The sequence below is a fragment of the Pagrus major genome, chromosome 7, assembly GCF_040436345.1.
Source record: "Pagrus major chromosome 7, Pma_NU_1.0".
Taxonomy (NCBI): domain Eukaryota; kingdom Metazoa; phylum Chordata; class Actinopteri; order Spariformes; family Sparidae; genus Pagrus; species Pagrus major.
The window spans coordinates 23780885-23806191 of record NC_133221.1 but is presented as its reverse complement, the minus strand read 5'-3'; the positions used below and the strand labels follow the sequence as shown (position 1 = coordinate 23806191).

The 25307-nt window shown below is 41.5% G+C and overlaps 1 protein-coding gene across 1 annotated transcript in view; it reads right to left on the bottom strand.

Moving 5' to 3' along the window:
* bsna (bassoon presynaptic cytomatrix protein a) overlaps nt 1-25307 on the bottom strand; it is a 108471-nt gene that overhangs the window by 47184 nt on the left and 35980 nt on the right. Inside the window, exons 3-5 of the mRNA XM_073470690.1 lie at nt 24668-25122; nt 24150-24619; nt 23494-23987 (exon numbers count right to left, since the gene is read on the bottom strand). Coding sequence (XP_073326791.1) covers nt 23494-23987; nt 24150-24619; nt 24668-25122 — 1419 coding nt within the window. The remainder of the gene's footprint in view (nt 1-23493; nt 23988-24149; nt 24620-24667; nt 25123-25307) is intronic.

Genomic DNA, 25307 nt, shown 5'->3' with positions numbered 1-25307 from the left:
TCTCCCTCCTGATGTCCTCCCTCTTATTATCCCAAGACTTTTGCCTCTTTTATTTTACAGAGAAACTGAGTTTGGAACAAACTGAGAGTCAATATTTATTTAGCTGTTGACCAGCAGTTAGCAAACTCAAAAACATGGTTAGCTGTGATTATGGTGGGCAGCTCGCAGTGTATGATACAAAAGAATTCTTGTCCTTAAACACTGATTGCAAATCAAGATGTGCAAAAGATATAAATGGAAATTGAAATATGTGTGGCTGTGCAAGGTCGTCAGTCACTATTTGATTTGGTTTTTAATGGGATTTTATTTATTTTCGTACTGGATCCAAAAATATAACCACAACAACAAAACTTGAAAAATCGAAGTCCCAATCAAGTCTTGAGTCTTCATGTCTTGTGACAAAAGTCTGATCTAACCCAAAGCAGAAGTCTACAGCTCTGTTGTAAACAAGATAAACGGAGGCAACCTTGATCGAAGCTGATCAAAATACAGATACTGATTAGCCCAGTTAGCTGTGCAGCTAGTGGTCTGGCCTGAGAGCTTGGCACTGTGTTGGTGTTTACATGGTTTATATGATGGCATGGGTAGCACAGGAGCTTTGGACTGGGGTTAGCAAAACAGAAAAACTGTTATTCCCATTCTGTTGATAGTTTTAGTAAAAAAAATGTCATGTTTTCGACTCATATTCTTATATATTGCACCTTTAACGTTTCTGCAAACCAGTTACAGTGCCAGGCCAGTGACTGCAGTTCAAGCCTGGGCTCCAACATTTGAAGTGTTGAATCACTGGATGTTTTTAAGGAGACCTCGGGAAAAAATGTTCAGCTGTGTTTGTGGCAACCAAAACAGGTATTTTTTTTTTTTTTTTTTAAACCTAACTGAGGGGATTTTGTGCCTAAACCTGACCATAAGCCCAGCGGTGTCACAACATAAAACAGAAAATTGAACCTAAATTGATCTAAAGTTTCAACATATATGTAGTTTGCAGAAATATACAAGATTTATTCTGGCATTTAGGTGGCCAATGCACGGAGGTGTAACACCTGACTGTCTCTCTCAAAACACACCCCTGACACAGCTATCCTCTTTCATGCGGCATCACGTGAATTTCATTGCCAGAACAGAATTACGCTGAATAGTCAAACAAATCTTGAAATCTTGAAATACTTGAGTATTTGTTCCATACAGTACATGCATTAACCTCTGAATGAAAGAAGTCCATTCAATATTCGAAAATGTCATTCAGTTTTCAGTGTTCACACTGTCAAAGTGATGTAAGAATTTAAATATAACAACACTTTATAATTATAAAAGCTGCAGCATAGAAATCAAATCAAATAAATAAACTAAATAAATGTAGTCATGTATTATTCATGATAAATGACTCTATATACGAATAAAAATCAAGGCATCTTATTAAAATTGATCCAGTAAAAACATGATACGAGATATTCATTCAAGCAGCAGTCCAGAAACAGCTGAGATCAGCACCACGGACAGAGGCAACATCCAAGAGCAGTGACCACAAGCTGCCAGCAGGGGGACAGACAGCCACACTGTTAATATGAGGGCTATGTTTCCCATTTACTGTAGCCCAGATAGAGGAACATACTACACAGCATCCTTTGGTGCTAGTTGGTTTATCAGATAGGGAAAGAGGGAGTATGTTAGGATTTCAAAATCATAAAGAAATGATAGAGAGGGAGGGAGAGGAAGGGAACTGAGGGAGAGAGAGAGAGAAGAGAGCGCAGCAGTGGAATACAAACCACTGAGCCGCTGGTTGCAGCTGGATCTTTCTAGTTCTACACACATGCACGCACACAGGCACTGGGGAAGTCAAGGGCTCGAAAGCACCAATCAGAGGAAACCATTCAGGGGTTGCATGTCTGTGGTGGTGCATTTTAACCCATAGGACGTTATATTCCATCCATAGGCTTTGATAATTGGCTCACTTAAGATAATCCTGCCATGACGAGAAAGTCTATTTCATGTTTATTAGAAATACACTCAAATCAGTCCATCATTCAAATTTCAGTCCTGCTTTCAATTGAATTTTTAAGGGGAGTGTTCTTCAGGGGTTGATGGTAAAGAGAAATGAAAAAAAGAGGGTTTTTAGTGTGTGTGTGTGTGTCCTATCAGGACTTATGCACATGTACGCAAAAATGTATTTTCAAACAAATTATATCACTGGTAAAGGCAATAAAATGTAAAAACTATTACCAAGTCTAAAATATGCTATTTAATTCCATGTGGCAACCCTCAGAAATTAAAATTGCGACCCCCTCGATGGTCCAAGGATGAGAACCAGTGTTCATGTTTAAGTTACACAGGGTTTGCGATCCAATGAAATTACAGTTTTCATTTCAGCATTTTCAAATTTGAAAATGAAAATGTGATTTTATTTTTTAATTTCAGTTTTCAGTTTTTTAATTGATTTAATTATCTCATCTTAATATTGGCAGTATTGGACTTACACAACACATTTACATACACACAAAAACTCAAAATATACTCAGTCAATTCTTCTGTCCCTGTCCCTCTATCTTTTCCTTTCCCACCCCCGCTCAGCATCATGGTACAGTCCAGTCCTAACCTTTTAGCTTGTTTCCACCTCACTCTCCTTCAGCCATCCATCACTCTCTATGTGTGTTTAGCTCACTCTCTCGTGGTCTTTGTGACGACCATTATTGCTCAGATTTGTCACCATCTATGCAATAAAAGTGCAGGCGTTTATGTGTGAGTAGGTGTGTGTGTGTGTGTGTGTGTGTGTGTGTGTGTGAGAGAGAGAGAGAGTGTGTGCATGCAGTCGTCTTAGGCTGTGTGTGCTCTGCATGTGTGCTAACTGGTTTCTCCCTCTCTCTCTTTTTGGCTCTCTCTCTGTTTTTGCGAGCGCCATTATTGCTGAGATTTGTCACTGTGTACACAATGAGATCGAAGCAATGTGTGTATTTACTGTGTGTCTGTATGCTTATTGGTGGCTCTAAACCTTTATGGGACACTGCATGCATATATAGACACACACACACACACACACACAAACAGGTCTTTCCACACCGCCATTAGTCTCCCACTGAGCTGAGCAGATGAACAACATGCCAGTGACGGAGCTAATTCAACCGCCCACGCCTGAATTACACAAGGACAGAATTTATCTAAATAAACAGGACTGAGGTAGCTGCTCAGTTAGTCTGAACTCACTCTCCATTTGCTTCTTTTTGCCTTCTGCTTCCTGTGTGACTATAAATAACCTTTTATCAATTTTAGCACCGTTCCCTATCAATTTAGGTACCGTACTGTTGATTCTACACTATTTCACTGTTTGCTTTGAATGTAAATACAGAAATGTATCATTTGCAAAAATACATTGATTGTTTTTTATGTAATTTGATTATAAGCAGTCATCAAGGTGTCCTGATACAGTTAAATAACTGACGAAGTGGGGGTGAGCTTATTATTTTCTCTCTCTCGTACAACCAGAGGTTCTGTTTTTATTTGGTGCGCCAACTTTTTGTCAATCTTGTCCTGGTGTTGTTTGGATATTCTAATTGTCTTTATTTAAAATGTAGACTGCACATTGTTTCTAGAGGAGGAACAATGAGATTCTGTTACTGTAATTAAGCAGCATACATCTCGACATTTGTTGACTTATTTCTTATCTACTTAATGGAGGCAGATAAAGCAATACTTAGAATAGTGTTCTGTGTGACCACAGAACTGGACCAACCCTTGCAGTGGTGTGTGGGAGGGTTTTACTCACAACAGCTTCAGGGGTAAAAACTGTAATAAAATCTGACTTACACTGCCTTCAATAGCCTGCTAACCTTCCTGAAAGAGTTTCACGAGTCTGGATCTGAATGGAGCGTTTTAAAGGAGACCTATTGTGCTTTTTCTTTGAGCCTTTCCTTCAGGGTTTTTATATGTTCTTGTGCATGTAAAAGATCTTGAAAGTTAAAAAGGTCAGAGTCTACACCAACAGAAACACTGCTCCTGAAACGCCTCGTCAGTACTCAAGCCTGTAATGCTGTGACTTTGTGACATCACAATACATCACAAAGTCACACATTTGCATAATTTAATGCCGGCTTGTTTGGCACATAAGAATGCAGCTGCTTTGTCGATGTTAGCGGTGTTGACTCAAGTGTGTGTGAGCTGACCAATCAGAGCAGAGTGGGTATTCGGGAGGGGGGCCTTAAAGAGACAGGAGCTAAAACAGAGCGTTTCAGACAGAGGGGGAATACAGAGCTGCTGCACTGGACCGAATGCAAAAACGTATGTGTTTTTTGAGCATTAAAGTCAACTGGGATCAGCTCCATTCCCCAAGACCCTCCAAAGGATAGGCATAGCTAATGGAAGGATAAATGGGTATGGAAATTAAATTATATTTATGTTTTTTCATCCAGTTGTGTTTTAATTTTGTTAATACAAACTCAACACTTCTTCCTTCTTAACGTATTGTCTTGATACATTGAGTAGGAATTCAAAAAAGTTGAGTTATATGTACATTTCCACTGCACCAATCCAATCAACAACATATTGCAGTTTTTTTTTTCAACGCATTTAAACTTAAACTCAATACTTCCTGTACAGATGTTTCGGACTTAAATCCTTAAAGAGACATTTAAGCTCTTATGTTTACTGTTTCACTATTGTCTGATGTCACTGAGTATCAATATCAGCATGCATAATCCTGTGAACCTTAATGTCAACAGAGCAACAGAAAATAGATGCAGAGGGGAAAGGGGAGACAGAAGGAGAGAGCAGGAGTCTGAATGGGAGGAGAACAGCTGGAAGGAAGGAGGGAGGGATGAACGGAGGAGGTAATGGGGCAGAAACACATCAAGCTTCAGTCTCAGGGGCAGGACAGCCAGCAGAGAGAGGAAAAAAAGAACACCCCCACAAACACCAACAGAATGGCGCAGCCTCCCTGGGAATCATCCATTCAGTGAGCAGCACTGGGGGGCTGGAGGAAAACACAGTGAAAGTATCTGGCTGGGCATACCCGCTAATTTATCCCTCTCTCTCTTTCTCTCGTGAGATCCCACCGTCTCTCGCTCAGCACCCCGACCTCTGACCATGTCTCTCTCTCTCTGGTTAATTCTCCTGCTCGCTCTGTCAGATCGGCTCGCTCTTTCACGGCTGAGTCATCATCTAAGTCATTCCCTTGATTTCTCTCTTCTCTCAATCCTTCACTTTCAATCTCTCCCTTCTCATCTCCCATGGCTGTCTGGTACTTTTGGCTCTTTTCTCTCTTTCTTTTCCAAACTCTCTCTTTGCCTCTCCTGTCTCTCTCTGTCCATCTTGTTTTCTGTCTTTCAACCTCAAATGTAGCTAATGACGCAAAAATAATGCAACATACAGTACATGTATTTCTTTACAGAGCAACAACCTTGGCTGGGTAAACTCATGTCTCATCTGTTTATATCTATATGAGTTGTCTTGTATCCATGTGCATGTGCATCTTGGAAGTAAATGTGCGTGTTTGCATATGTGCACAGAGCTTACAGGTCAAGTGTGCACACATTTATCTGTCTCTACATATGTTTGAGAGATGGACTATTTATATTGGCATGCATGCGTCTCTTCTTTCTGTGTGTGTGTGTGTGTGTGTGTGTGTGTGTTTGGTTGTTACATCCCGGTTGCTGTCAGTGTCAGCGACAGGCAGCCACACACACAGAATATGACAGCTGATTGGCAGACGGACCACCAACATTCGTCATGGCAACCACAGAGGACATTGTCAGGCTGTCAGGGGGAGTTGATACAGAATACTTGGACTTATTAAGGTTTTGAGCTTTTTTTATTATTATGTGGTGATGAACAACTATAAAGGAGATTTTAGTGTTTTATATGAGTGTCAGCAGACAGAGCACCCAGGGAGCTGCAGCACCAGGGACATCAACCATCTGCCGCTCTGAAGCGTCTTTGAGCCTGACAGTGAATCCCTACCAGCTAGTGACCCCATGCCCTGCAAAAACATTCATTTATCCTCTCTACCACATTATGATTAAATTTGCCCCATTGCAATACGACTGCAGGATGGAAAAATGAATGACTTCTCTGCTGATAGGTATCATTTCCCTCAGAGTAACCTGCAGAGGATCCGTTTAATCACTCAGTGCCTCCAGCTTTCAGATCGCAGCCCGTTTTATGACAAATGGGTCTGTAGAAGTCTCATTTTGTGAGACTGATCTCTGCTGTTCCTTTCCTTTGCGTTGCTCATGGTTGCACTCATGTAAGTAGGTGATATGACATGTTTCCAAATGTGTGCAATGCAACCTGATTCCACATCTTAAGTTTTTATAATTTAGGTCAACACAACGTATTTATGCAACCAGTTTCTGAGGATGTCATGTGGTTGTACATTCAATCTGTGGAGGCTTTTGGATTCCTTTAATGTGGTCATGTTAAAAATCCTCTGTCTCTTAGTGAAGTATATCTTCCTATAATATATTTCTAGAAAATGCACTATAGTACAATTACTGTAAAATGTGTTATAAGTGTAAGAACAGCAATGTAATAATGAAGTATATTGATAATCAATTACAAAGTGTCCTTTTTTAACAATTGAAATAAACCGGAAGTATAACTGAGAATACTTACCAAGAACCAAGAATACTGTAAATTAACATGAATCTCGACATCCTCAGCATCCCCATGATGAAGCTTTGGATTCTACTTATTTAAAGTCACACTTAAAACATTTAAACTTTAATTCCTCAGGATGTCTCTAATTGATTCCTAACACGTGTATTTAACTGAAAAAAAAAAAAAAAATCCAAAATTTTGAATGGACCCTGGTGGAGAGCAGAGAGGTGAATCATCTGCTCTGCTTCTCTCTGGAGACAGGAAGTGGGTGAAAGCAAAGGCATGAATAAATGCTCTGCCAGTCTGTCACGACCCCAAAACACACACCTCTACCTCCCATCATTCACACACACACACACACACACAAACATGTACATACATATGTACACAGTGTAGGCGTATAAACGGTGCACAGACTGAAAAAATGAGAGTGGTGGCACCATTTAAGAAAGACAAAAGGCAGTTGGAGTGTGTCTGAGTCATTCACCCTTTTCACTCAGCGGTCGATGTGAGTCATGACTCTGCGTGTGTGTGTGTGTGTGTACTAGGTTTCCTTTAAAGTCCTTTGTATGATGTAAAGTACTGTGTCTGTTATTGTATGATCCCTCTTTACCACACACAAAAACAGTCACACACACAAGCAGAAATCAGCTCATGAGTCACTCATTTTGCAGACTTTAAAATGGTGTGTAAGAGAGAGATAACATGTAAAAGAAAGGGAGATCAACCTGTTTGTCTTTGATATGAAAACATCAGAAACTCGGAGAGAAGTAGAAAGAGCCGCGGTGGCAGAGAGACGTCAGAGGAGACAATGCTGTTTATTTCAGTCCCTATACCCACGCAGTATGGTAAGTCTCTTTGAGTTACAGCGGTTGCCAAGTTTCCTGCTGTCAGAGCTTGGATGTTGCTCCAGTAAAATGTATGCTGTGTTCAATGACCCTGGGAAATCAGAAACTCTGACAGAAACACAAGATGATTTGTAACTTAAACAAAAATGGGAAACCAAGCGATATAAATGCTTTTTGCCGTTCTCCTTTTGCTACATCATTTTTAACTTTTTGTCTTCAAGTCTGTGTTGTGACACAGAGGAAGTTCAGGCTATATCCTCCAGTTCCTATCTGCCTATCTATCCTCAGTACAACTGGGTGAAAGATTATCTTAGGGTATAGAGAGAAAGCGAGAGAGAGCGAGCCTACGTCACCCCTGTAGTCACTTCTAGTCAAAGCGAGTTTGAGCTGTGACGAGCAGAAAGCGGTGGATACACTTTTCAAACTCGACACACACCCACTCACTAAAATATTTGTAAAGTAAAATGCAAGCTGGCAAGGGCAACACATCTAACCTGTAGAAACTCTGGTCAAACATTAAATGTATCTTGAAGCTGAGGAGAGTACCGTGTTTGAAAGCAGAGTCCCTAGCCGCAGCTAAAGTTAGCAGACTTGCAGCCAGCACAAGAAGTTAAACCCTCTATGGACGTCAAAAGTTTAAATAAGCCATTGACATTTTTTTTACCTTCAGGTAGCCTAATTAATTAGCGAGTTGGATAAAAGGAAAATCGTTTGTTGACGTTAGAATTTTTACTAGTTTAAGTTAGATTTCTGTAAAGCCTGAGCAAAAGCCCTGTGCAGGATGCCATGTCTGCATATTCCTATAAATCCACCTAGGATTGGATTACCTTGTGATTTATTATAAATAAATGCAGATTTCTGCTAAATTTAAAGAGTAAAAATGCAAAGCAGTATCTTCTTATCAAAGCTACAATGCAATCTACAACAACAATGTATAACATGAGCCGCTAACTGCAGCCGTGTGCACACATTGCAAACAAAATGTTCATGGAGCCGTTTTTCTTGCCTGTTTTTCTGTGTTAGATGCTTGTGGTTGTACTGACCACCTGCCAGCAGTGAATTCTGACGTTTCACTTTGAATAAACGTAGCATCAAACCACAATTTCTCTGGTCAGCCATCACAGCTCAAGCTCCAGTTTAAGGTCGACATATTTCTCAAACAAAAACCTGCATTCTGGCTCTGCTGCAACCTCTTAGGGATAACAAGCTCCTTGTCACTATAAGACACTATAACTCCAGTCAGCTATAATGACTCAAGAAGATCAAGCATCAGCGCTGTGTTGCTCAGAGAGAATCCTTCATTAATGCTCAGCAGCAGCCTCAGTTACATTAATAGTATTTTTTTTTCTTCATCTCATCTGTGCCCTCAGGCTTCTTCTTGGCAAAACAGTGCTCATCTTGTTCTCCATCACTGGAAATTGGCAAAGCAGTTTCTGAGGTTCAGAACCTAACCACCGCTCTGGTTCTCCATTACGCTTCTTCTTCAGTGGTTGTAATGTGTGCTGAGCCTCATTTTGGCTCTCTGATCCCTACGGAGACCTGCTGCTTCATTTTTTAACTCTAACTCACTCTACCATCACGGCCCACAGTAATGGTCGAGTTCTACATTTAGTTTTTTGTGGGAGTCATTTTTCCATGTCACTGGTAATGTTGTGCAGGTGTATAACCCTGGGGAAGGTTGTTTTCTTCTTCTACTCCAGATGCAATGAAAACAATTACACAATTTTACACTGCCGTTTAGAACAAGTCTTTTTTTCCAAAGCATGCAGTCGACTGTCATAACACGCCAGTCATTGGTCCATTTTTATGAAAGATGAATATCAATCAGTCAACTCTTTACGCTTTCTACTGATGTGTCGAACTGAACATCAAATCTGCTTTTTTTGCCAAAATCCAAATAGTGTTGGGAGGTTATGCAGATGTATTTAAAATGTCAAACAATAATGACAAACCTGATTCACTGTGCTTGACAACGCAACTCGAGAATGAAATCAAATATATTTTAAAGGTCATGTTTATAACATTTTTATGCAGACAAATCATTTTAAAATAATATGTCTACAGAGCTGATAGAAAGACTCAGAATAAAAGTATCTCTTTTTCTTAAAAACATTTTTATGATTGTGAATTAATAATTTTACAGTGTTTGTTGGGTCCAAAATGATTGTTTTGTTCATCTCTGTTTAAGAACTCTGACGGCTGGTTCCAGCTTCTACCCAGGTTTATCAGCCAATAGTATAACGCTGTCACACTGTGTCTGTGTTTCGTCAGCAATCAGCGGTCTTGGTAGTCGCCAGTTTGTGGAAAAAAATGTAAGAATGGCTGAGTTCTACAGAATGAGCCCAGCTAGCTAGCGTTAGCTTATGTTTGCTATCCTTAGCAACGTCAATGTTTGCTAGCTTGCGTTAGCAAAATTAGCAAATGTTTCCTCGCTAAAGTAGCTCACATTAGCTTGCGTTAGCAGCGTTAGCTGGTGCTAGCAACGTTAGGTAGTGCACAAACTGACAACCACCTGAAGGGGCAGATCACTGAACAACAGTGTTGTTGACGTTGTAACGTCAATGCAATTGAAAGGGGAGAGATGGAACATTTAGTGGCTGAATGTTATCAATAACACCTTTAAAATACAAAACTATTCAATTGAATTCTGTGATTTGCATCTGCAAAAACCACACTGAAAGGTGTTTTTTTTTAAAAAGGCCTCCATTAGCTTCCCAGCACTGTCCTCCCAGTAGCTTCATGATCTTTGATTCTTCACCCCAGTGAGGGAATTCCCCTCTTCTCCTCTTTAGTGTAGCCCCTACACCTTTGGGTTTTAACTTGTTCAGAATCACACTCTGTGCTTCTGTGGGAGTCTCTCTCTCTCCCTCTTTCTGTGCGTGTGTGTGTGTCTGTGTGTGTGTGTGAGGGGGGCTGTTAATCAGCTGTGTAGCCCAGGGGAGGGAACAGCTCTCCTCACTGACCCATTTAAAGGCAACATGGTGGGGAGAGTAGAGAAAGTAGGACAGGAAAAAGACAGAACTTAAAAGTACTGCCTTTGCCTCTGCACCTATCTCCTCGCCTCCCTAGAGATCTGCTGTTTTTGTACCAAAGATGAACATATTGATCTGTCTCTCCACACATTATGTCTTTATGTCAAACATGTCTTCACACAAGTGCACCCTCGAGGGGGGCGTAAACTGGTACCGTTTCTCTTGTGTAGAGATGCTTTTGTTCCCCCCCCATTGTGGACGGTGTGGTAGCTCTGCACGTTCCTGTGTGTGATGTTGAAGCTCTCGGAGGGAGGCGCCACTTGATGGTCCCCAGGAGGGCTATTCTAACTCTTTTCCAGCCTCCACTTCAAAATAACACCACTAAAACTGACTGCAGGGGGGACAGTAACACACTCGATCATGGAAGGGCACAGTCTCACACACACACATGCACGGGGAAACGAGAAAATACTCTCATGGGGTTTCTTTTTTGACATATAGGTTAAATATCCTCTCAGTCTGGAGCTGTAACTCTGCAACACATTGCTGTTTTGCCAAGAAAATTAGCTCTGCTGATGAAGGATTATTTGAACAGATAACTATCCACCTCAGACTATTTATAGAGGATGTCCTAAACTGCAATCTTGAAAAATTTAGCAGGACACATTTTGGAACAGTATGTTTCCTCGCCAACATCCCGAGCCGCTCCTCTGGGGTTAGAAAGAGGGAACAAACTCACTGCCCTCCTTCTCATCCTCTTCTCCTGCCACGGTTGTCTTTCCATATGAGTTTATCTGTTGCAGGAGCTTGTAAATATAACTCATACGAAGTAAGTCAGTATATCACGTCTCTGCTGCTGCTGCAACACTCATTTCGAATTAAGGGTGAAAGTCTTTCTTTGATGCTGCTTTTAGTTCTGCTCTATAAATCTTATTCTTTCATTTCCTTCATCTTTTTTTCTTCACTTCACACATTGTCTTTGGTATATTTAATAGAAGTCAACTTGACTGTGTAGACATTTAGACGGATCTGTTTGTGTCATTACTAAGTCTGATCTCATGAAAGTCTGATGAAATGAAACCTTTATTTTACTCCCATAAGACAGTCTTTTATGAAATTATCTACTTCTTACTTTGCTGTCACAAAAGTAGCAGCAATAGTAATTTATTACAGAATACACATTGGCGACAAATTAGAGGAAATACATAGTGTCTTAGTTTTTGTCCTCTAGATTTCACGTCATTTCATGTAAGAAAGAAATATTTAATAAAGGAGAATTTGAGCTTTCTGAACTTGTGAGCTTGCCAAGAAACAATCTGCAACTTGTTATCTTTGCTTATCAATAACAAAAAGTTCACATAGTATATTTAAAGATCAGATTTGTATCTTGGACTCCTGTTTTGGACCAATCTACAATTCAAAAGACAGGTATTGTCGGATACATTTTATTTTATTTTATAAAATACGATAGGCCATACTCTATGTTAATCACAAGACAAAAACAAATCACAGTAAACTACTCCCCCTAGACCTGTTAGTCAAGTTCAAAGTGCTTACCTCAATTTAATTCTTAATTGGACCGGTCCTGTGTGAAGCCACAGATGACGCAAACTTATAGCTAGTCAGCATACCTGCAAACACTCCCGACTGTAGCAGGAGTTTGCCTATTTTTAACCCTTTCTCCCTCTGTGCTCCCGATTGGTAATCTCATAAAATAGATAAAATGGGCATTTCTCAGTTTCTGTGTGGGATATCTGTCACCTACTTGGTAACCTAACCAAGCGTCGGAGGTGAGCGTGCCTGAACGACACTGCCTGATGTGCGTCACTCGTCCCTGAGCTCTATCAAACCCTCTGCTCTGCTCAGTTTGTCGCTGAAAACCGACACAAAAGGTGAAAGAAAGAAAGAAAAAGAAAGAAAATCTCCCTATTTTTCACAGCCTAATGTGAAAATGACGAGTTAACGAGTTAACATTGCTGACTGAGTGTTTTCCAGTTTTATATGTTTTAATCCTGTGAAATAAACAGAGTACTTCTGCTAACATCACATGAATGCAGTAGATTCACATCATCATGTGCTGACTTTAAAACATGAAATGTAGTTTTGGGAATACTATTTTCAAAAGCAAGTACTCCAGTACTTTAAGACAAGTAAAAACTTTACTCAACAACTGTCACAACTAACTACACTTTAACTTCATCCACCACTGTTTACCTCAACCTCAAGGTCTTAAGCCTTGTGGTGTCTTATATGATCCAGTATGGAGTTTGTAAAGCGAGAAAACTCTATTAAATATCAAAAGTACTTTCCTTTGTGAGTAGATTGACTGAAAACTAACATGTGCTGCAGTGTCCTTCACTTTCCTCTCTCTCGGCCACCAAAACCTGTTTTCTAGTTTCAAAATCTTTCTTGTCACCGTCTCTCTACCACTTAATAAGGACTCCTGTGTCCACGGGGGCCAAAACTAAAGAGACAAAAATATCTCTTTGTGTGTGTGTTGATCTTTGTGTGTATGTGTGCTTTCTATCAAGGCCTTTGATTCCAGCACAAACAGTCAGAGAGAACAGGACCAGAGAGAGACGGCTCTGTGAAAAAACAAGTTACAGAGAAAGAAGAAGAAGAAGAAAAGTGAGTGTGATGGAGCTCTAACTCATCCACACAGCAAGAGCTGCTCACAAGAAAAGAGGAGGCAAAAATAGGGAGAAGGGACGGAGAGATGAGAGGATGAAAGAGGATGAAGGGGAGACAGATTGAGGGGTGGAGGCGGACTGAAGGGGGAGGACAGCGGGATGAACAGGGGCAGGAGAAGAAAGGGGAAGATGCAGGAGTGGGATGAGTAAGAGAGGAGGGGATGGAGGGTGACATGGAGGAGGTAGAGGAGGAGAGAAGGGCAGCATGGACCTGCAGGAGAGGAAGACGATGCAAACAGTAAGGTGGACGGACTGAGCGGGAGGAGAGACTGCGGAGTGGAAACAAGTAAAGTGAAGAGATGAGAGGCAGAGGAGGAGGAAGAGGGGGAGAGGGCTGAGGAAGAGGAGTGAATGGAGGTGAAGACGGGGAGAAGGAGTGATCAGAGGAGGCTGAGGTGATGGAGAGAGAAGGTGAGAAACATCACAAAACAACATGATCATAAAATTAAAATTCATGAGGGTGCATGAATGAAGCAACCTCAGAAGACCACTGATAACCTCAACTAGGAGCGCTTGATTTATGTATCAATTTAACACTTTTATAGCACTTACAGTATTTTAGGAACAGAGAAAAATAAAAATAACCGCCGTCACTTTGGATTTTTTGGGTTTATGTGACGATAAATGAATAACACTAACAGAAACATCTTCAGATGACACTTGCACCTCCCGCCTGACTAAAACAGAGACAAACCAAGCGCTCAGTTTACGTCATCAGCAGGTATTTAAAGAACTGACTGTGCAAAGTCAAGTTAGCACGCGATGCCGGGCACGGACGTCACTCGGAAAGGCAAAAACCCAACAGCACTGAGAACTCTAAGAGCTTAGGAGGTAAAAGTAGGGCGAGGATGCAAGAGTATACGGTGCATGCATATGGTTCAAGAGAGGCCAAACAGTCAGTTCAAGATATTTAAAGGGCTTGACAGAATCAGGACAGACACATCTGAGCACAGAAGTTTGAAGCTTGTAATGTTCAATACATTCAAATATTAAAGGCGTTCCTAATTTGGCCATCAGACTAAATCAGTTTAACCTTCGTCAGGGAGCGCGGTACATCAGAGTGATGTCATGGAGCAGTCGGGAAACCTGTTGGAAGAATCCAGGGTCACATTTTACAGTTTGAGAAACGTCTGTTCAGCAGTTCAAATACTGAGCAAACATTAAGTTGAAGGACATTATTCTACCTGCTTTCAAAAGTCCAAATATCTAATCATCATGTCACAGTTTGGGTTTTTGGTTAGTCATTTCCTGTTTTATTGTCGTCTGTGTCTCCTGCGTTTTTGTATTACTCCTTAGTGTTCTTGATTCTTCTTGTTGCCTTTTTGTTGGCAGCTTTTTTCTCGCCAGCCTTTTTGTTGTTTGCATTTTGTATTTTGTACTTCAGCTTTCAACTTTTTGTTGCCTGCCTCTGTGTGTCGTGTGCTTGAGTCCCTTTGTGATAACTCTAAGACATCATCCTCTGTCAAAGATGTTTTGTGTTAGAGAAAAGTAAAAGTCGACTTTATCTGTCTGTTAACAATGCTTTATTACATTTCAGGAATGTAAGATGATGCTGTCACCCACGCTGGGTTATGAGTAGGTCAGTGACACTTTGTAAGAGTGTCAGGACCAAATTCTTCTGCAACTTGAACTCTGAATAAAGTTATTTCAAATATTGAAACACTTAAAACATCTCAGTTTCTATGACTTCAGAGGTTTTTTTCTGCAATGTAATTCACTCTTTAGAGCCCAACACACCAAAAAGACATCAAAGAACTAGCTGCAAAGAACTCATGTCTCCTTTATCTCGGCCAAAAAGCTGCACTTGAACACACCGCAAAGACTACAACCGGTGGTGAACAAGCTTGTACGTTCTGTGTGAAAAGGCAATACTTCTCTGCCGACACATAAACCATTGTTATGATGAAGCAGCATTTTTTGACACCACTCTCACTAATATAGCCGCTTCTGATGGAGAATATATCTGATTAAAAAGTTGCAAATGGCGCTGGCCAAGGGGCGGAGAAGAAATATAAGGAGAAACTGTGCTAAATGGGTGTAATCTGGAATAGTACAGCGATAGGCTTCATTTTCAGTTTCTCTTTTCATGCACTGGTCCGCTTACCTGAACAGCCAATCTGAGCGGTTTGTCTCGACGATGAGCCAACGCCAATTCTACATGTTCAATTGGCCAAAAAGCTGCTGACAAGGGCTGTCCAGTGCCAGCATTTCTCTCCAGTGTATGTTAGGAATGTGGAAACTCGACCAGAATTCAAAATAAAGATTTGAATGAAAACTAAACCACGACATGTGCTTGAAAGGCTATGATGACGTACATAGGCAGAACATTAGTACGGTTCTGTTGATGTTTGATGACTAATTTGATAAACAAAAAAAGTGGAGAAAAAAAACCAGCAACACATGCAGAAAAGTTACTTGTCCTGCAGTTTTCTTAATGCATATTGAATGAAATCCTATAAAAAAGTGAGAGTTAGATGTGCTAAATAAGTCAAGAGAGAGAAAAAGAAAGAGAGCAGTGGAAGAACTAAGAGAAGTGAGGAGGCTGAAACTAACAAGGTTCAGTTTCCTGCAAAGACGTGAGAACAAATGAGGAAAAAGGAAGATAGAAAATAGAAATAACAGAGAAATGTAATAAAGAGAGGAGGAAGAGATGTCAAATGTGTGAAGGCTATATTTACACTCAAAGCAGGACAGTGATCAGAAAGTTGCCAGTTTGAATCCCACCTGGGAAAGTCTGGGTGGGAGGAAGAGGATGAAAAAGGCGGCAGAGAGGACGAGATGAAAGGAACAGATGGAGAGGAGGCGGGTGGACAGAGGCAGGAAGAGGAGGAAGAGGAGAGGAGGGGATGGAGGAGAGGATGGCGAGCCGTTGTATTATTAATTGTAGTGAGACGTCCTGAAGTGCAGGAGCGAACTGTCCGTCCATTAGGAGCTCTGTCGTCCCTGCTGCTGCTGCTCTCCTCCTCTATTCCTGTTCTCATTTCTTTCTAAATACAGAAGCATGACTCACTCCATCCTTATCTCCTACCTTGGACTCCTCTCTCCTTGTCACCTCTCTTCATTTATGGCCATGTAGTCTTTTATAGTGCATGACAGTCATTTTGAATCTTATATGAACACTTGAAGGTCAATAATACCTGTTGTTTTTAGATTCTTGGACCATTTTCAGACACAATGATTGAGTCTTAACCCATTTTAATCAACGCAGTGTGATCAGTTTGACTTAAATGTCTCAGGAATAGTAAAGAGTGAGGTAGTCATTGATTTCCTATTGATTGATGGTTTGATCATTTTTGCATGTTGACATCTCTTTGATTTGAACAGTAACACTCATCAACACATCTTTGGAAGAAATGACTGAACCACATTTAATACACATTAATACTGTAATACTTCTGCCACTACTACTGTAATACTACCACTACTACTGTAATACTACCACTACCACTACTACTGTAATACTACCACTGCCACTACTACTGTAATACTACTACTACTACTGTAATACCACTACTACTGTAATACTACTACTACTACTGTAATACCACTACTACTGTAATACTACCACTACCACTACTACTGTAATATTACTACTACTGTAATACTAATACTACCACTACTACTGTAATACAACTACTACTGTAATACTAATACTACCACTATAATACTACTACCACTACTACTGTAATATTACTACAACTGTAAATACTACTACTACTACCACTACTACTGTAATACTACTACTACTACTGTAATACCACTACTACTGTAATACTACCACTACCACTACTACTGTAATATTACTACTACTGTAATACTAATACTACCACTACTACTGTAATACAACTACTACTGTAATACTAATACTACCACTATAATACTACTACCACTACTACTGTAATATTACTACAACTGTAAATACTACTACTACTACCACTACTACTGTAATATTACTACTACTGTAATACTCCTACTACCACTACTACTGTAATACAACTACTACTACTGTAATACAGCTACTACCACTACTACTGTAATACAGCTACTACCACTACTACTGTAATACTACCACTACCACTACTACCGCTACTACTATTAGTACTACTATACTTCTGCTAATGCTATTACTTCTACTACACAGCTACTATTATACTGTTACTACTTCTATACTACAACTATTAATCCTACAATGTGACATCTGCTCCACCCGTGGTGGTGGATTATTGCACTGTGGACATCACAAGCTGATGATGACAGTGGCTACAATCAATTTAGTTACAGTTTGTGTGTCTATGTACAGTGTGTGTGTGTGTGTGTGCGCGCACGTGTGTGTGCATGTGTTGTTCTCTGACCATGTAAATTGCGATCAGACCTGGTCCTCATCTTTCAGGTGCAGACATGCAGTTTATTTGTTGTGTGATGACTAAATGTCACACAGTTTATGGAACATTATGCAGCTTTTGCCTTAGTTAAAATATTCTTCTTGCTGTGTCCTCGCTCCATTAGTTTGTGCCTCTGTGGATGTTCTGCCCTCTGCTCATCAATTTAAAGATGTTATTCTTTTATTTATTTTTGCCAGTGGAATAGAAAAGCAGGTGAAACGCTGAGTGAAAATAACAGACAACAGTTAGATGAAAGGAGGAGGTAAATGGACAGAAGATGGAAAGGTTAAAATAATGGACCATGTTAAATAAAATAAACACAAACTAACGCTTCATCTTCAACTCCATTAGCCCTAATGACCCTCGTAGTGCTGACAGCAACCTTTATAATGACCAATCAGCACTGTGGGAACCTCTCACACACGTACACACACATCATTTAAAAAACACACACAGAGAACCTCATTCAATTAGCCATGTTAACCTTTTGGCCGCCGTGGCATTTTCCTGAGTGGTGTGTCTGACTGTGTGAGTGATAAGACATTACAATAAGATGGTTACCATAGCAGCAACCACTGAGTCTAATGAGATAAAACTCCTTTGACTGTAATCTTAACTATGTGAGAAAAAAACATGGAAGCTGCCATTTTACACCTGGTGTTATGTGGTTCAAAACTTGAATGCTTTTAATTTGAAACAGCAGCAGTAGGAAATGTTGTCACTTTACTCACTTACTTTTTCTGTCTCCAAATGCTCTTTTATTGTTTCTATATATATTCTGTTCTTATTTTAGGTTCATGAACCTCTTTTTAATCTTTTCCTATTTATATGTATTTATTGCTGCCCTTGTCCTGCTGTAATAACTATATTCTCCACTGGGGATCAATAAAGGTATCTTATTTTATCTTAAAGTGGGCTTGCTGCCATAATATTCATCATTCTGTCTCTGGGTCATGCTAACGTTGCTATCTTTGCACTCACCACATCAGTTGTAGATATTCAGAAAATCCAGAAGATGTCCAAAATTAAGTACCATACGACATGTATCATTTCAAATGCTCAACTTGAACACATCCTCTGTGTCTTACTCATATAGTACTAACACACACAAACTCAGGCACAGATACAACACTCCACAAGACCACAAACACACACATGTAGATTAAATGTCATGACACACACAAACACAAGTGCTCACTCACAAACACACACATGTAGACACATATCCAGGTGGACTGGGTGCAGTAATCCTAATAATTGCTCGGACAGTAGTGATGACAGCTGTGAACACCAGAATGACAGACTGGACAGAGAAATGGCCTCATTCACTCATTCACTAACACCTGCTTATCGTGTAGTATGTGTGTATGTGTATGTGTGTTATGGTTTGTCATCATTCAGACCTTCATGAGGAGGCTGTGTACATCACCAGACACTGGGTTACTCTTCTAACATTACTTAAGACATTATTATGTTATTCATACGCCATTTGGTGAGTTCAGACAGACATCACATTTTCTCAAATACTCCCTGTCTCTCTCAAGCTCTATTTGACAAATATCCTTGCCTGAACATACAGAGTGATCAGCAAAAAACTCACAGACAGAAAGGCAGAATTAAAAGACGGAGGAAAAATGTTGTTAGGAAAAAAGAAGGGAATATTTCAGGGCAACAGGAATTAAGTTCAGAAGCAGAGAGGACAGAGGGAGCAGGATGAACCTAATGACTTTTTACTTTTCTGTTCCAGGAGACGCTGCCTATCCCTTGCATATTTCATCCCTCCCGCTATTTTTATAAAAAAAACAAAACCTTCGCTGAATTATTGATACATCAAGCGAGCTCTACACTCCATGTTCCTCTATCACACAGTGCTCCTGTCCTTCTCAAACACCGACTCTCATCTGCCCCGCCTGGTCAGACACATTCATATTTCAAGGTTGTTTTCTGTCACAGTGTATATCCATGTGTATGATGAAGAGAGGAGTGAGTGACCTGTTCAAAAACTTCCGAAAAGTAGACAAATATATCCTGAAGGTTTGATATTCACCTGCAACCACAGTGTGAAATGAGCTATATTAAGCACAATATGGCGAAGAGTCTACAGCTACAGTAGCTACAGCTTTGTGAGGATGTAAATGTTAAAATCGGCAAGCTAGCTTACCTGAAATGACAATGCTAACATGCTGGTATAATGTTTAAATGGTTTGCCATCTTAGTGAAGCTTATTAACATGCTAGCATTTACTAATAAGCATAAAATTCAAGTATAGCTGGGGCTCATCAGGATGTTTGAGGGGCAGGGGCGGAAAAAATGAAAGGGGGACTAGCGCACAGAAAGTCTTGATGTATTTATAGGGAAAAGAGGTCACTTCACCACATTTTGTCCAGTGGAAGGGCAACCTAGAGGGCACTTAATCATGTTTTATCTACCACAGGGGCATCCAAGAGGGCACTAATGTGGTGTTTTTTCAGGGAGCATGGAGGAGGGCAATCTATCCCCAATCTACCGCCCAAACAAACAAAAAGGTCAACTACATGATGTTGCTAGCTGAAACGTTACTGGGTCACCAAAGTCAGTGGGATTCAGTCTTGGGAGCAAAATTAAATCCATCCAATTTGCAGACCAACTCACTGACATCACCCTCCCAACACTAGCGTGGCTAAAAAAAGTACTACTTATGCATATTTTAGGGAATAAAAAGTCTGTCAACCTTTTAAGAATCAAGGCCTTTATATGAACAAATTTAGCTTCTCTGCCCTCCGTGTTAGTCAAACTTCCTCAGCAAGAACTGTGCTTCTGTGATCTCATCGCTTCTTTGTCGTCATCTTTCCTCCCCCTCTGTACTTCACTGACTTGATTTTTTCCCCCTCTCTTTCCCCTACTGTTCTACTTACTGTCTTTGGTGTGTTTGCGAGTGTGTGTGTGCGCTAGTGCCTGACTTCCCCGTGGGCCGAAGGCTGCACGTGATTCGGCTCTACATGTCTGGTTTCCCCCTCAGCCTCCATTCAGCTCTCTTTCCATCTGCTTCCAGCGCGCCTTCCCTCTTCATCTCACTTTAAAATGTGTCTATTTATTCATAATTGTGAGTTTTTCTTCATCACTTCCTGAGACTTTTTCTCTCTTAATCATCTACTGTTTCTTTTTTTCTTCTATTCTCTTTGCATCTCTATTCCCACTCTGCTCTCTATACATCTCCATTGATCCATCCTCATTCATTATCTTTGTTTATGGTTTCCATTTTTTTCCAGTCCAAATCACCATGTTTTTTGTTTTGAGTAGAGCTCAAACATTAGCAAATACTCTGTGCCATCATCATCATCATCTTTTCTCTAATGTGCTGGCAGAAAGACCTGTATCTGGTGGTCATTATACTTATTTCTAGTCCCTCTGACATCCCTCACTCCTCTCTTCATTCTGCCTATTTTCTCTTTTGGTTTCATTCACTTCTTCTGGAGAGCCTCAGGCCTTAACCCACATTGCACGCACACATTTGCACACACACTTTTTACATCATGGATCTTCTTTTGATCTGCATGTGTGTGTGACAGTTTCCATGGCGTAGATTTCTCACGGTCCAAATAACATTTTGACTCATTCTCTCTCTTCGCTTTCTGTGTGTATAATCATCGCTGTCCTGCACACAGTAATAGTAACTATATATAACCCTGTATATTATCTCTAGGTCTACCTTAAGGCAGTGACAGTACATTACAGTACAGTACTGTGAACAACCGTACTCCCCAGAGACCTTAAAGGCATCGTGCTGCCTCAAAGTAAAAACAACACGAGTCATCTTCAATCTGCCTGACTGACTGACTTACACGCATCCCTGCTTCTTTCTGTCTTCTCTTTCATCTGTTTCTTCCCTACTTCCTTCTGTTCTTCTTCCCTACTTTCTCACCCATCCTAGTTTCCTTTGCTTTCCTTCTATTTTTATTTCCTTAATAATTACTCTTTCCATCACATAGTTCCTTCCTCCCCTGCACCCACATATATCCCTTTATATATCCTTGACCTTCTCCTGTTCCTTGACTTCACTCCTTCCCTCCTTAAATCTTCCTTCTTCAGTCCTTACATGCTTTCCTACCTTCTTCAATACATACAGGGCTCTATCTTACGTCTGGCGCAAAGCGGCGCACAGCACAGTGCAAGTGTCATTGCTAGTTTCAGAACGACGCGGTTGTCATTTTCACTCGGATTTTATGATTAGTGTAGCTGCTTTTAGTCAAATTAAATGTCCATGCATGCAGTAATGCAGTAACACTTAAGCAGCAAAACTCAAAGCTGTATTAAGGAACTTGACAGGACAGAGGAAACTCTCCATAGGGAACAGAAATAAACTTTAAACTTCTGAAATAAATATTTCCTGACAGAATCTCAGGATTTATCAGGAGGACGGCTGCTTCATGCCAAACTCTTTTACTGTATGAATCTGAACTGTTTGCATTACTTTTTGATGCGTAGAAGAACACAGAACATTAATTAACATGAAATAAATGCCACTGTTTAATAGCATGTCCAGGTGCACCTGGCTCTTAAACTGAAAGGGAGATAATGATCGGTTTGGTTCAATTTATGTTACGCCCAAAACACACCCATGACTAGTCTTAATACAACCCCTTTTGAGCCTTACTTTGCAAGGAGCCGCTGTTTAACTAGCAAAAAGGAGTTGGACATGCCCTAAATGCACATGTGCCATGCGCTTTAGACCATGCACCATAGATTGTTTAAATTGGGCCCACAGCCTGAAATCTTCACAATCTTCTCCCTCTCTATCTTCCTTTGCTTATTTCTATTCCTTGCTTTGCTTTTCTCTTGCTTTCCCTCCTCCTTCTTTTCACCTCTAAGCCTGCATGTGTCTGGATCGATTAAGGGGAGGTGAGAGAGCAGTCGGCCTTTACACTCCTTTCATTGTGGCATGAGCACAATCACTTTGGAGGAGAGAAAGAAGGCATAACTGAAAAAACTATGTCTGTGTTTTGTGATTCAGCTTCTCTTGAAAGATTCATTCTCTCTCATTCTTCACCTTTTTGAACTTGCTTCATCCACATTCGTTATCTTTATTTTCCTATATCTCTTCCTTCTTTCTGTCGCCTTTTCTCTTCCTCTCATGCTTTCTTACCCTCCTCTGTCTCCATTTCTTGCTCATTTTGTTATTTCACCCTTCATCTTTATTACTTGCTTTCATGAACTGAGTGTCCTTGAAAATTCAATAGGTTTTTTGGCCTGTTTTGACATTTTTAAAAACGAGGCTTCAATCATTTAACAGCTAATGGGCTGTTGGAGGCCATGTTACATGTAAGTGACACAGTGACTTTGTGATTGTTCGTTTTTTTTGAATAATAAGAATTGAGGATTTTTTGGATATTATGGCATTGATGAAAAAGACAGCTCATATTTTTTTAAGTTTGTATTATGAATTTTTGTCTCAGAGGGTCATGAAACTTATCAGGCATATTAGGAGGAGATGGTCTGAATAACAAAAACTGAAACAGAAAATGAATGGAATGAGACTTAACCAAGAGCAGAGGTTCAAGGTGCATGTACATAGATGTAAATGTAAGCATAATATTCAGCTCAAGAAAAAAACAGACAACCGATAATGGTCCAGACACACAGAAAGAAAAACAGAGTTTGTAAAAGAGCAAAAAGGATAAAATCTGAAGTGAAATGCAGGACACTATCTTTTACTATCTTATGTTGATAAGAGAGTAAGAATGGACGGAAGAAAGTGAATTCCTCAGAGAAAAGAAAAGATGAGAGGTTCAGGTCTAACTGTGTCCACACAGTGGAGAGGAAGAAGTCCAACAGTGGAATGAAAAGCATTTTCTATTTGTGCTGAATGATATCGATTGTCTGGGAGCAGAGGATTCTGTCTGTTGTGTGTGTGTGTCTGTGTGCGAGTTCTAAAATATATATCGTGAAACACATTTTGCTCTCATCATATACACGTTATCTGTGTGTGAGAGACTTTGTGTGCACACTGTACTCCATGTATGTGTAATAATCATCTTACCTCCACCAGATGTGGCGTGGGGTTGAAGCCACACAGGTTGCACACTTGGCTGTGACACTGCGTACAGCTGTTGTAGTTGGGTGGGTCGGAGCTGCCGATGTTGAGCTCCGTTTTACAAAGAGGACAGTTCACTTTAGGCTTTGCAGGCTCTGGGGCGGGCGCAGGAGCAGCCATGGGCTCCTGCTTTTGCAGTGTTTTCTGCATATGAGTAGGTGTCTGCTGATTCTGTTGACCTTGCAGCCCTTTCTGATGATGCGCGGGCGACTGCTGTTGCGGCATTCCTTGTTGGTGGGGCATGGTCTGCTGTTTCTGGGTTGGCCCATGCGGTCCACCCATTTGGGGACCTCCCATTTGGCTCGGTGCATGAGGACCCCCCATTTGGCTGGGTGCATGAGGACCCCCCATTTGGGTCGGTGGATAAGGGCCCCCCATCTGGCTGGGCCCATGAGGACCCCCCATTTGACTGGGCGCATGAGGACCCCCCATTTGGCTCGATGGATGAGGACCCCCCATTTGGCTGGGCGCATGAGGACCCCCCATTTGGCTTGGTGCATGAGAAACCCCCATTTGGCTTGGCGCATGAGGACCTCCCATCTGGCTCGGTGCATGAGGGCCACCCATTTGAGTTGGAGCATGAGGGCCACCCATTTGAGTTGGAGCATGAGGGCCCCCCATCCCAAATGGCTTGGTGCCAGGAGCCCCTTGTTGTTGCTGCCTGTTGTCAGGAGTTGCATTACTGAACACCACCTTGCCTCGTGCAGGGCTTGGCTGGGTGGAGGCAGTGGGTAGAGGGTCAACATTTATCAAGGTACTAGCCTGATTGAGCAGCGATGCCCCGAAGCCAAACAGTTTGGTCAGGCCATCCTGAGCAGGAGGAGGGGCCTGACTCTGAGGTCTGTGGGCTGGGGAGGAGCCAGCACTCCTGGTCTGGTCATGGTGTCGGGCCATGGACTGGTGCATTGGAGAACCGCGACCCAAATCAGGCTGGGAGGGAGCCTTGGTCAAGCCAGGAAGGGGCACAGCACCAGGGTGGGGAATCCGTGGACCTCCCGGCTGGCTGGGGCCTCCTGTGGGACCTCCGACAGCTCCTGGTGCTCCGGGACCTCTCTGGGAGTACGGGTCGGACCTCATACCCTGCTGAAGGGTCCCTGTCTGCGTCTGGGGGCCGCCAGACCTCATGCCCTGCTGAAGGGGCCCTGTTTGCGTCTGGGGGCCGCCAGGGCCTGGGTGTCTCTGCAAGCCTGGGGAGGTATGAGGCTGAGTCTGGGGCCCTGGCTGGGATGCAGGGTACAACTGGGGCTGAGACTGGGGATACTGCTGGGACTGTGAGTATGGCTGCGACTGGGAGTAGGGTTGAGTCTGTCCGTAGGGCTGCTGCTGCTGCTGCTGATGAGGCTGCTGCTGCTGCTGCTGACGTTGGGTCGGCTGACTCTGTGCCAAAGGTTTGGGCTGTGCTGCTGCCGGCTGTGTTGGCTGTGTTGGCTGAGGTGCGGGCTGCTGAGGCTGGACGATGGGTTTGGCTTGGTGGGACGGAGAGTGAATCTGCTGTTGGCTCTTGGAGCGAGGCGTGGTCATATCAATGCCAAGAGCTCTCTGCATCTGACAATTCAGACACAGCCACTCCTGGACCTGCAGACAAAAAACAGATTTTTATGTTAGTTTAAACCTCTCAAAATCCAGTTTTCCCCTTTGAGAAATCATTTCTGTATATTCTGTATCAACTTGCTCCTACTCATTGAAGCTTTGTATTTATACTGAGTCAAATATCTAAAACCCAAAACTGTTTTTTATGTCCTGACAAATTCAGTATCTTT